The sequence below is a fragment of the Nicrophorus vespilloides genome, unplaced genomic scaffold, assembly GCF_001412225.1.
Source record: "Nicrophorus vespilloides isolate i.1.1-1 unplaced genomic scaffold, Nicve_v1.0, whole genome shotgun sequence".
Lineage (NCBI taxonomy): Eukaryota > Metazoa > Arthropoda > Insecta > Coleoptera > Silphidae > Nicrophorus > Nicrophorus vespilloides.
The window spans coordinates 668,221-681,239 of NW_017099111.1; the positions used below are offsets into that span (position 1 = coordinate 668,221).

General features: G+C 28.3%; 1 protein-coding gene across 1 annotated transcript; it reads left to right on the top strand.

Annotated features, from left to right (window-relative positions):
* Nucleotides 1-4,003: 4,003 nt before the first annotated feature.
* LOC108564034 (succinate dehydrogenase assembly factor 2, mitochondrial-like) lies at nucleotides 4,004-4,812 on the top strand. The gene is made up of 4 exons (XM_017922903.1): nucleotides 4,004-4,142; nucleotides 4,197-4,336; nucleotides 4,393-4,506; nucleotides 4,567-4,812. Exons 1-4 carry the CDS (start codon nucleotides 4,116-4,118, stop codon nucleotides 4,724-4,726), a joined length of 441 nt encoding a protein of 146 aa, XP_017778392.1. The 5' UTR covers nucleotides 4,004-4,115; the 3' UTR covers nucleotides 4,727-4,812.
* Nucleotides 4,813-13,019: the final 8,207 nt, after the last annotated feature.

Below are 13,019 nucleotides of genomic sequence, written 5' to 3' on the forward strand. Positions count from 1 at the left end.
TTTTTTTATATTTGAATATTAGCGTACATTATAGGCAAGCAAAGTAACATCAATCCATATCATTAACATTTTTTTCCAAGAAATAATAAAGAATTACATTAAATAATTTAATTAGAGAAATGTAAGATGTCGTTAATTATACGAATTGATTTATCATAATTGTAAACCTTCATCAAAACATATCATATTTGCAAGAAAACCGCGATGTTTTTATGAAAATTTATTAAAAATTACACTATATATAATAATTAATTGTAAATATATAACTATATGAAAATTAAGATTTTCATTAAAACAACATTATGAACTTTGACGTGTGCCGTAAACAACGTAATTAAGAGGTATTTTTAGAGAGATGTGTTGACATAGTATTCTTATACTTGTTATTTTTTAATAATTATGTTTTTATAATCGAGATATGACAACATGAAATAATATAACACGTTAAGAACTAGGCAAATTGGTTTGCATGCTGTGAGAAAAAAATTCGTGGACACCTATGGACTGAGTGAAAAGTCAAATATCTTACGTCAATTACAAACTTAAACTTATCTTATACATTTTTTAATATTTTTTAAACAGTTTATAACAATTGTAAGATATGTATTTTGTAAGATTTGGATAAATTATGTCACAATATCACGTATTATTCTAAATTTCTTTAAGAATTATTAAAATATGTATAAGAAATGTATTGGCGTTTAAGCTTTGTAATTGGCGTAAGATGATTAAGTTTATACTCAGTCATAGTCAGTGGCGTGTCAGTGGCGTATTCATAATTTATGACCCACAGGTGGGCCATGCCGTCGTCAACATGTTAATTATTAATAACGGTTTTATTTTTGTATTATTTGTATTTATTTGCATACCTTTACATAGTATTATATAACCTTACATTCATTTAAATACCAGTGTTGATTTTTAAACGGTGGCAATCGCAAGCCCGACAATCGAAATACCGTCAATCAAATTCCCAACGTTCGAAATCGGGTACAGTCGGGTATCGAAATCCCGACAACCATCGAAAATATCTACAATAACATTTTTAAATTATTCCGGAGCCTAGTGACTTTTAAATTGTTATTAATAATAAATAATAACAATTAATAATCTAATTGTATTTGAGATTATTTCATAATGTTAAGGTTTATTATGAATAATTCAACAAAAATAAATTAATAATAATTTATTGTTATTAATAATAAACAGTCGGGATTTTTATAAAGTCGGGATTATGTTTGTCGGGATTATGGTTGTCGAGATTCTGATACAGTCGGGATTCTGGTTTTCAAGATTTTGATATAGTCGGAATTTCGATACAGTCGGGATTTCAATAGACGGTCTTTCGGTTGTCGGGCTTGTGATATAGACCCATTTTTTAAAGTGTTGTAGAGGGAAATAACATAAAATTATTCACCCATTTTTTTCTTCTGCGATTGCAAAATTATTAATTTATATTTGATTATTAGAATAATATATTCTTGTAAGTAAATTAATTCTACAATATATTTTTTTAACGATTTCACTTAACTCTTTGAGAGGCGATGGGACACTCATTGTCAAACCTTTTGTCCCTATTGGGACATTATTATAATTTTCTAGAAAATGTCCAGGAAAAAGGAATTATTCTTTAATTTGGTTAGTATGTCAAAGGATGATATAGTTGACATAGCTGACTGATTCAGTTGTCTAGAAATTTAGGAATTTATGACCTTTCAGAGTTAAAGCATATTCAAATTTGATTATAATTTTTGAACTGTTAAAATTTTGTTTCAATTTATACTAATCACACTTTTAGATCTACAATTTTCCATTTAATTTTCAGATTTCTCTTCAATATTTAAAAAAAATGAAAATCCAGTAACTTCTAACATCTAAAAATCAGATTATTAATGAAAAATAATCATTTCTTCTTTTATTTCATTTTTTTGTTAATTGTAAGATCCAAAATTAAATTTCATTAATTAAGAACAAATAATTTATTTGATAAATATAAAAATCTTTCAATTATATAACATTGAATAACTAATATAAAAATAAATTATCTGCAAGATGTAAATCATTTTTTTGTGTAAATATATTTGAAGATTCAATATAATTCGATAAGCCGAAGGTTGTTGTATCTTTGTTAAAAAAAACATTCACGTGAACTTTATGTATACAATTATTATGTAAAACCGAATTTATCTATGTTTTCTTTATACGTTTTAGTAAAAATAAAAATAAGAAATTTAAAACGCATTTCATGTATATATTATTATTATTTTTAATTACACACGTGTATTAAATCGTTAACAATAGTTATTGTTTTACGTAAGAATGTTTGACTTTCAATGAACAAAAAAAAATCAGACGACATTATGTTGTTTTTTTTATAAATTGATTTTGTTATTGTAGCAATAACAAAAACAACTGACGATTGCCATGGTTCTATTTTTTTTGTTTGTAATTCTAAAGCCAACTCTGAAAAATATAATATTTCTGAAGACTTAAAATATTGCAAAAAAAAATGTCATTTAATGTATTTTCTACAAAATATGTTATATTAGTATTCAGTTTCAGAACAAATGAACAAAAGTTATATAAATTTACCCAAAATACATGATAAAAATTTAATACCGAACAGTATGCTATGAAATTATGTTAAAGACATACAATCACATGGTTTTTTTAATTTTATTATTATTTTAAGAGAAAGAAAATTTAGGCTCGACTGTTCTTGAGGGTTTTGAATTGTTTGCGGTTTATTTACGTAATACATTGTATTTCAGAGGCCAAACGAATTCAGCATTTTTTGAAATTATTCGTTCACCGAAAGGTCCATCCATAGTCGTTTTGACAGTAGCTCCAATCGGTATGGTTCCTGATTATCTTCGACGGCTGTGCATACAAATTTTAAGCATTGTCCTGGCTGAACTTCCTCATTTTCAAAGAAATAGGGACTAATAACGTTTTTAGCCATAACTCCGCACCAACCAGTGCATTTTGGGGATGCAACAGATGCTGATGTAAGTCCCTGGGATTGTCATTACCCAAAAATGCAAAATCATTTTATTATTAGAAGACACTCTAAGAGTTTCAATAATTGATGGACATTATGGGTAGCCAGTTGAATATCCAAGAGAAGTTGAAGTTTGAAGTTTTGAAGTTTAAAAAGTATTTATTAAGAGTAGAAACATACATAGAGTTATTTTTTTTAAGGGGTGGCGTACATGTGAGCTTGTGCTCATTTAGCCAGAATCCAAGAGATGCTCTATATTTTATTTATTAATTAAGCCACAACAAAACTGTTGAACAACGAGCCACAGTTTGGCCAATCCTGCTATTTAACTTGCTAAAAAAAGATTGAAAATGAACAAGTTATTTTTTCAAAGCCTTCAGACGCCATCCCATCTGAAGCATCGAAAGAAGTATGTTCTGGGTTGTTATCTTCTTGACAGTACCACTTTTCATCCTCTTTCTTCACTATGAAGTGCAAGTTTTTATCGAAGCACCCATGCCCGGAAAGAGGTTGCCACTTATCCCATATTTTTTAGCAATCAGTATTTAAAATTAATTCCAAATCCAGGAATTCCTTCTATATTTAGAGTTTATAGATTTATTAGTTTCCAAGTATTTTCAATCAGATATTTTTTAAATTTTAAAATCAACAATCCTGCTCTATAACTTGCCAAAAAAAATGATTGAAAATGAACAAGTTATGACTTTTTCAAAACCTCTAGTCTCTCAGGCACCACCGTTCATAACTAGTTATAAATTGAAAAGTTTATTTTAAACTATTGGTTTATGAATTAACTAAACAACTGCCATCTGTGTTTGAAAGGTATTAACAAATTTGTATTTTGTTACTTTCTGCATTCCTCAATACATAAATATATCATGTTATAAATATCCAAAAATTACTGAAATAATAATTGATTATTTACAATATATTAACATATTTAAATTAATATGTGAAATCTGGATTATTTGGTAATTTGGTTGCCTACTTTACAAGTAGTCAAAATTTTCATAATACTTCATTCTGCAAAGAATTGAATTGCATAACATCTATAAATTTAAAATCCAAAACATTGCTGCTAACTGATTAGGACAACTGTACTTAAAATAACAAAATGAATGCAATTAAGAAGTGCACTTATGTAAGTACATTCATAACCTTTGGATAACATTATTATGTTTAGAATTGGTTTCAGTTCAGGAGCATTGGGGTTAGGGTTTTACAGAACATCAGAAACAAATCCACTGTTGTCATTGATCCCCCTGATGATGCCCAAATTCAGATTCCACCATATGTAGAGAAAGTAGGGGAGCCTCTTGAGCAGCGTAAAGCAAGGTTTACAATTATCCATTATTTCCATGACTGATGATGTTAATATTGTCAAATTTAAGACTCTTGTATCAATCCCGTAAAAGGGGAATGTTGGAGAATGGCCTTCTGTTGAGCACCTTTGCTGCTAAATACCTGCAAGAAATGAATGCTGACCAAGTCCAGCAGTATGATCAGTAGGTGTTGTTTATTCGAAATAATACATTTGAAGGTTAAGATCAAGCTGCTTTTTTTAGATTAATTAACCAGCCTTCAAATGATTGGGAAATCTTCTATTGGGCGACAGGCGTGAAGCCAGTGCCAGCAGAGTTCGATAATGATATCATGAAGATGTTCATTGAGCATGTGAGGAACAACAACAGAGAAAAACGCATCAGTCAACCAGACTTGTATTAAACTATCTTTAGCAATATGCATGTTAGCCAATTATTTATAACTTATTTAAGAATAAACATAAATAAAATGTAAACCTTGAACGACAATGCAGTTTTATGAAATACTAGACAGATATAAATTTCAGTCTATTTGTAAACAGTTTCCAGAAACTCTGCCAACTCCTAACATTGTTTGTTACAACCTGTTTTTTTCATCCGTTGGAGCGCGTCTATAATACCTCTTAAGACGCACGGATAGCGTAACATTGGAGCAATTATTTTTAATCTTCATTTAGTAAGAACGCGAGATGAGCACACAGACACACAAAAAAAAATGAGTCCGAAGCATTTGGGTCGCTCGAAATTATCGCATTGGAATTTTTCGGAGGCTGTGAAAATTTTGTGCCAGTTAAAATAGAAAATAAGGAGCAAATTGGAATTGGGTCTCTGTCTGGTTTATCTAGCCGAGACGCATTCTATTTTCGGCCCTCGCCGCTGCGATTTACATAAATAACTCCTGAAAACCAGCTGCCGTATGTTTAGAACATTACAGAAGGTTTTTTGGTGATGAAAAAGCCAACTTCCAATTAAATCGAATCGAATTTGATTCGTGTTTACGAGCTATGACTAATTGGACTTGATCTACCTCAAGTACGCTTGTTGGCGTACGATCCGTACACCCACCTTCAGGAAAGCCTTTGTTCTAGAAGTTCAAAGTTGGATTTAGAGTATTCTGTTACCTTATTTTTGTTATTGCTAAAGAACGTCACGAATGAGTAACGTTGCGTTCAAATTCTGTGGATGCATTAAATGCACGTCGGTGTTATTTTTGTACTTTAGCAATTCGATATTACAGGAAATGATGACGATCCGTATTGATTCAGAAGCAAGAATTTTCAAATTATTCAAACATTTATTTCTATTATTATACTTTCATTTCCTTATAAGATTAACCATTCATTTCAAAATAAATATTACATCCTTCATCCCAAATTAATACCTTAAAATATATAAGTGGAAGTGATTGAATTAAAATAGAATTGCACCCTACATAGAACTAAAAATATTAGTACTATACTTAGCAGGGACGTATTAAGGTTGTTGTGGGCCCTAGACCTCCTACCTTCTCCACAGCATCTTCTTACTTAACTTAACAATTAAATATTCTTAAAACCTAAATCCATTTTGTTTTGTAGACCTCAAAAAATCTTTTAGACTCTAAAATTTCCCTTGGATACTAGGCACTATACCTAATGGATACTTCGTAATTTTTACAATGACAGAAAACTACTTAAAATAAATTTTATTTACTTCAATAAAATAGAAAAATGAATGAAGAAAAAGAGAATTTTATTTGACTTAAAATGACTGAAATCTAACTGAAGCTGTGTCAAACTTTTTGGTTCGCGGCCCCCTTTTGGACATAAAAAGTTTTTGCAAACCCCCGAAGAATGGGTATGTGTAGAAAAACAGGTAGGATTGACCTACGACCCCCAAAATATTTAACGCGACCCTCACTTTGAGAATCGCTGACCTAAAGTAAAAAATTAATTAATTTTGGAATATTTAGTTTACTCAAGAAGTATATAATTAATTAACAACAAAATTATAGTAGATTAAGTATCTAATAATCAAAATGTAATGATTTGGATCAAAATACATGTTTCTAAGGATTATTGAAACTATAATCCTTAGAAACACGGAAATAAGATCAGAACTGTATCGAAGTGATTAATCAAATGGAGAATCTATTTTCGACCGAATCCTATATTCATTACCAATAACTTAACATACGAATGATTTCATGCATTACTCATCTAGGAGACTTAAATAGAATGCATTTTCGTCTCATGCAAATTGAATTAAATCATTGTTTTTTAAGCAAAATCCAAATAAATGAAAATTTTTATTTTAACAAAATTTTATTTTTTTTTATTTTATTGTTAAAAAAGATTCATTTCAATGTCTAACATCCTTCTTAGCAGATGCATTCGTTGCGTTATTTGACTTGATTGAGTGTGAAATTGCTTTAAAACATAAAACATGTGTGTATTTTCAAAATAATTATTGGCATAAATTTTCTAAAAAGAACATTTACAATAAGATGCAATATATTTATTTAAAATTTTACTCATGTGTATTTTACAAATTATCACTGCTGATCTCATAATATATTTATTATAAACTAATTATTTTTTAAATTTAAATAATCATATTTCTTAATTGTTTTTGTTAATCAACAATTTTTCAACACATTTTTAATATTTTTATTAATTATTATTTGATAAATGCAATAGCAAATTGAATAGAAATGGTATTTCTTTGGTATTAATCATTAAATTTATGAACCACTTAGAACAGCCTTTTCAAGAATTTATAGATTACTTCTTATACTCATTCCATTGAAAAGGGTTAAAAACTCGAGCGAAGAGATCTGCAAATATCTTCTTTTTTTCTATGTTACTTATTACCCACTTAACGTCCGTTTGTAAGATAGGTGAAATAGCGATAATCTTGATTTTCCTTGACGTTCGTATAAAACAAGTCAGGTGTTCAGTTCCAACTCTCAGTTCTTCTTTTTATCTGGACAGTTTCTAGATTTATGTGTTGATTTACTAATTCTCAACTATTTACAATCACTTATTTTATAAAATTATGAAATTAACTATATTTTTTTATAATTATTATACTACATAATGTAAACATATATACCATGATATAAAATGTATACCTTTTTTGAGAGGAGAGGAAACCTCGTATAGGGACCACGGATGGAGTCGTGGTACAGTATGATACCTACCCTCTTCTGCATCCACATACAGGTCCAATATTTTAGTAAAACTTCGCAATTCAGATGATCTTTGCTAGCAAGCATTTCACTTCGACGTGTATTGATCTCCACTACTACTTTCTTCCTTTTCTCTCTCCATCTTTCTTAATGGAGAGCATCCTTGATAAGTATCTTGCTGCAATGTCCCATCTCTCTTGACTCTTCAGCATTTCACCAACGAACGTCTCTGGTTCAGCAGTTCTCCAAGCTTTGCTTCACGCCTTGTGCTTCATCTGCAGATTCCAAAGAACGTGTGTTCTGGGTTGTCATCATCTTGTCAATAACAGCACTTTTTATCCACCTTCTTCACTATGAGGTGCAGGTAAGCTGCCGAAAGCGCTTGGCTCAGGTAGAAAGTTATTCTATATATAAAGTCTATAGCTTTATTAGTTTTCAAGTATTTCCAATTGTTTTAAAAGTATTAAACTATTTGATGAAAACATTCTTTTATATGGACATCTTCAATATAATTATATAATTAAAAAAAAGTATGTATTATATACTATATAAGCTAAATTATTATATAATATTTGAGACTGATTCTAAATCTAGTTTTTTCTATATAAATTCTATGAATTCTAAATTCACGAATTGATTTACCAATTTGTTGTTTATCAAGTATTTCCAATTCATTAAATTATGAAATTAACGACGTTTCTTTAAATATTAATCTAAATAAAGATCGTTTAAAGAATATTATGAAATGTTATATAAACTGGATTTGTGTTTTGATTTAATAGATATTTTGTGAAATAATATAGTCTTATTCCAAATATGCATGATTGTAACACCAAATAGAGAAATTTCAGACTAAAACCTGCCCAGTTCTGGACCGGAAATGCCTACACCCACACATCATAATCACACTTTAGAAACATGTTACATAACTTAATATGTCACCTTTCAAATTGATTATTAATTATGTAAGACCAAAGCTATTGCTTCACAATTCCTCTAGTTAAGTACATATTGCAAACCCTTATTTTTATTTTGATGAAGGCTATATTAAGGACATATTTCTTTGACATTATTTAATGAAGTCAGTGATTTAATTAAGTGACTAATTACTATGAGCAATCGTGCTTTAAGCAGATTGTTTAATATAAAAAAATCACTTTGAAGTGATATCGATTAATAAAACAATCATTTATTATAAACAGTCTGAATCATCTGGTGAGGAAGGAAAAAAAATAAAGAACTATTTTTAACTATTAACAGCGTTATTGAGAGATGAGAAGACCGATGCGAAACGGTATCCAATCACACGTCCATATTTTCGGTCAAGTAACATATGCAAATGTAAATTATGTAATTAAATTGTAAATATTTATTTCCAAGCGAGTGTACTTGCTTGCTTCTATTAGATTTTCTTGTATTTTTTGTTTTATTTTCCGTTAGGCTCTTATTTTAGCTCTCCCAGCTCTTAAGGCCTCTCGACTATGAACGAGATGCTAAATCTGGAACATTCCGCTATTACATTTATTCATAAATTAATCATGCAACCAAGTTGGTCATAGAGGTAAACAGAGTCTGTTCACGTGGGTAAACAGCGCGTAGGATTCTTTCGCTTTCCTTTATCTCGCTTTTTCCATTCGTACATATATGGTTCGAGAATAGTTGATCGGACGTACATTTCGTCTAGTTTCATTCATAAAGCTTAAATCTTGGATGATGCCTTCTATAGGCATATCCATCGATTGCTAACGATGCTGCAAGGTCTTCCGCAAATTGTTTTTTCTTCCCAGTTTAAAGAATCGATTTACCAAAGTTAGATGTTAAATATGCAACGAACAAGACAAAAGCTACAATAAATTAATCTCGATCTTAGTTTCTTTCTTTTTGTTATTACTTTTACTGCTTTAAATGTCTTGACATTGGATTGAATTAATATAGTGTTATCATTGAACTTTCTATTTTTTCTACACGATTTTACACAAATCTACATTTTAACTCAACAACATTATGTTAATTTTTTATATTATTCTTAGAATATTATACAATAATCATCTTTTATAAATACATTTTTTATAACTCAATATAAATATAATTAATTAATTGAAGTATTTTTTCACAATCTTAAATTAAAATTGTATTACATAATTTAACTAAATCTGTATCTTGCAATTGCAAAAAATCAATATTTTTTTATTTTATTGTCCTTTATTCATTTATTTTCCAACAAAATGATACAAAAAATTGACAAATTAGACAAAATGACACGATTTGATAAAATCCAATTATTTTTTTTCAATTTCTTTCCTATATTCTGTTATAAAATGAAATGAATTGTATTCACATCAAATTATAAAATATTTGTTTTTTTTTTTTAAAAAGCAACATTTTGTGCTGGATTATGCCGGATCTTTGTTATGTCTGTGAACGAAATTCTTTCCGTCGTTTTATAGCACAGGGTTTCTTGCAGATGAAAGGATGATGCAGCCACGTCCAAATTCAAGGAGTGGTCTACACATGGCGTTTAAATGTTTGCAGCTGTCGTGGGGGAAGTTTGATTTTATTGATGTTAAACTGCGGAACTGTATTTCCCTTCATGATTTTATTTTTGGTTTATTCCTGGAAATCTCAGTATTTATTTTTCTACATATGTATATTCTTATCATTCTTAAAGCGACTAATATAACTCAAAATATTATCAAAAGCGACAATAGTTTCAAGTAGATTTTTGCTTAATTTCCATATAGCAAATAGAAAAAATATATATGAAATCATTTAGATATATTTATATTTAAAATGCACAAAAAAATACATTTATATTATTATTATTGGAAGTAAAGATTTTCTTAATGATAGTAATATTAATTTACAAAGTACTTAAGAATTTAAGAAAAAATTGACATTGATGTATTTGCCAACTTCTTGATCTATTAACGGTTAGAGTCTTTGAGATGACATGTGACTAAAAATTAAGTATATCAAGTCAAGGTTAAATTAATTGGCAATAGATGTTACAGGTATTTCATAAAAATAATATTTTTTACAACGCTAATATAAATCATTCTTTGGAACAATACATTCAAATTTAAATAATTTGCACTTTTTTAATTTGTAAATTTATGTTTTTTTTTTCAATACATATTTATGTTCCAACAAAATCTTTCTGATGACATTAATAAATTTATCTATATAATTGACAGACGTGACAATATTATAGTTTTTTTTTGAAACAGTGTATGCTATACATAAAAAAAAGCAATAATTAAATATAGTTATTTTGTTGTGAAAATATTGAAAAAAAGAAAATTATGAAACTGAAGATATTTGTTATTAATTCTTTTAATTATAAATATACGAACTAAACAAATTGAAACCTTGAAAAGAAATATTAAAATTGCTTATTGAAATATTTTAAATGTAAATAATTAAAATGATTATGAATATTTATTTTTGCAAAAAGTTATAATATCTTATAGGATTACGAAACTATTGAATGAAATACATTTAGAAGAATAGGTCATCTCGAATAAAAGTCAATAGGGCATTTTCCCCTAGTGTTTCACCCCTATATTTTGCAAAGGGGATTCCCGAAGTCCACCCCTCTTCATTATATATATAATATCATCGATGTGCGAGATTATTTTCATCGGGAATTATTTAATATTTATGTTCGACCGATAAATTTTACCGCAATCATGTTTTCGGTTCTTTCTATGGCTTGTCAGGTTTGCCTGTTTCTGAAAACAGTTTGTAAACTAAAAATCAGTTTTTAAACCTAGACTTAAAATACAAAAATAAATAAATTATTTGATTAAAAACATCTGGTATAAAACGAAAATATTGTTAAATGCTAAGTTTCATGAAACAAACAGAAGTAATGAAGTAATTAAGTTTTATTCTTCACTGCCTAACAATAACTGTAGAAAATGTTACAAAAAAATCGATTCATAAAAAGTTTTATTATTTAGATTTTTGTTCTTCTGTAGACAAAGATCTGTAAACATAAAAGAAGGAATAAATTCATATTTTATCATTCATTCAGTCATTCATTGTTATTCGATTTTCTATATAATTTGCCAGATTAAGTTTTATTCTGTGAGAAAAAGTTGTAGAATTCCTTTCTTTTTATATTTTTTTCTTTGTGAAAATTCCAAAACCGATTTTCTAGATACGTTTAAATTCGAAAACCGGTTACTTTAAAAGTCGGTTTTTGTATAAACCCTAGTTCTTTCATGATCTGAACTTAATAAAAAAAAAAAAAATAAGGAAATATATGAATTCAAATTTTGAAAAATTCTAAAATATTGTATTATAAAATATAAACAAAGTATAAAAATTTATAAAAAAAATCACAAATTATAATAAAAATACATTTTCAAAGTTTTATAAAAGATATATATAATAGTGTAATTTCATACAATAATAATAAAACCAAAAGTTCAATATATATATACGTTGCATCAAAATATTGATAATTATGCAATGAAGTAATAAATTATTTGTTATTATTAAAGAATGTAATTATTGTTATAAAAGGCAAATCAAGTATTATAAATATTCCAATTATTCACTTCTCGAAATTCCATTCTTCTATTTAATGATTTACTTAGTAACAGTTCTACGCATAAAAGGAAATCTAAAAGAATGCGACTGGTAAGATGTATGTTCTCAAAGACAGATCGTTGAAATCCGGGAATGAAACAAAATTAATATTTTTGTTAATTTTTGCTATTAAAGAAAATCAAATAATTCACTTTAGAGTAAATAAATAATTGATTTTGCTAAAGAAGGTAGGAAATTAAATATTTTAACTGTTAACTAAATATCATAATATAAAAGAGTAGTTAAAATATTGTAAATATTTATGGAAATACAAGAAAGTATACATTATTGATATTGCAAAAGAATTTAAAAACAAATATCAAGTATTATAAATATTCGAATAATTTTCTTCTCGAAATACCAGTCTGTATAATGATTTACTTATTAACTCATAAATGGTCATCGGAAGGAATGCAGCTGGTAAATGTATGTTCTCAAAGAAAGTTCTTTGAAATCCCCGAGTGACAGAAAATTAATAATACTGTTTAAATCGGAAGTCTGATGTTAAATTATTTGCGTTATCCACAGAATGCGTTTCGGTGAAAAAAAAAATATGATGATGCTCCGATAAAATGTCAAAGTTTCGCATCATAAACAGCACGACAACACTATATAAGTATGCGGCTGATAAATTGATATTGCAGAAGACTAGGTTCTTCGAGATCCGCGTCTCGTACCCTTTTTTTTCAATATTAATTATTGCGCACCCAAATATGGTTCATCGGCGAGCGCAATAAAAATAGCTGAAGGTAAATCGCACGGTTCTTTCTCTCTTTGCGTTTATATTTTCTCGTGAAAAGAATCGTTTTATCTTCTTTGAAAGTCAACATCCTCGAAACGCTGCCCATTATCTTATCGCCGTTTCACTCTTAAGAACTATTCGCTCGAATGGTATTGTTGTTCTTCTTCATTTCTTGGTTCTTCAATAAAA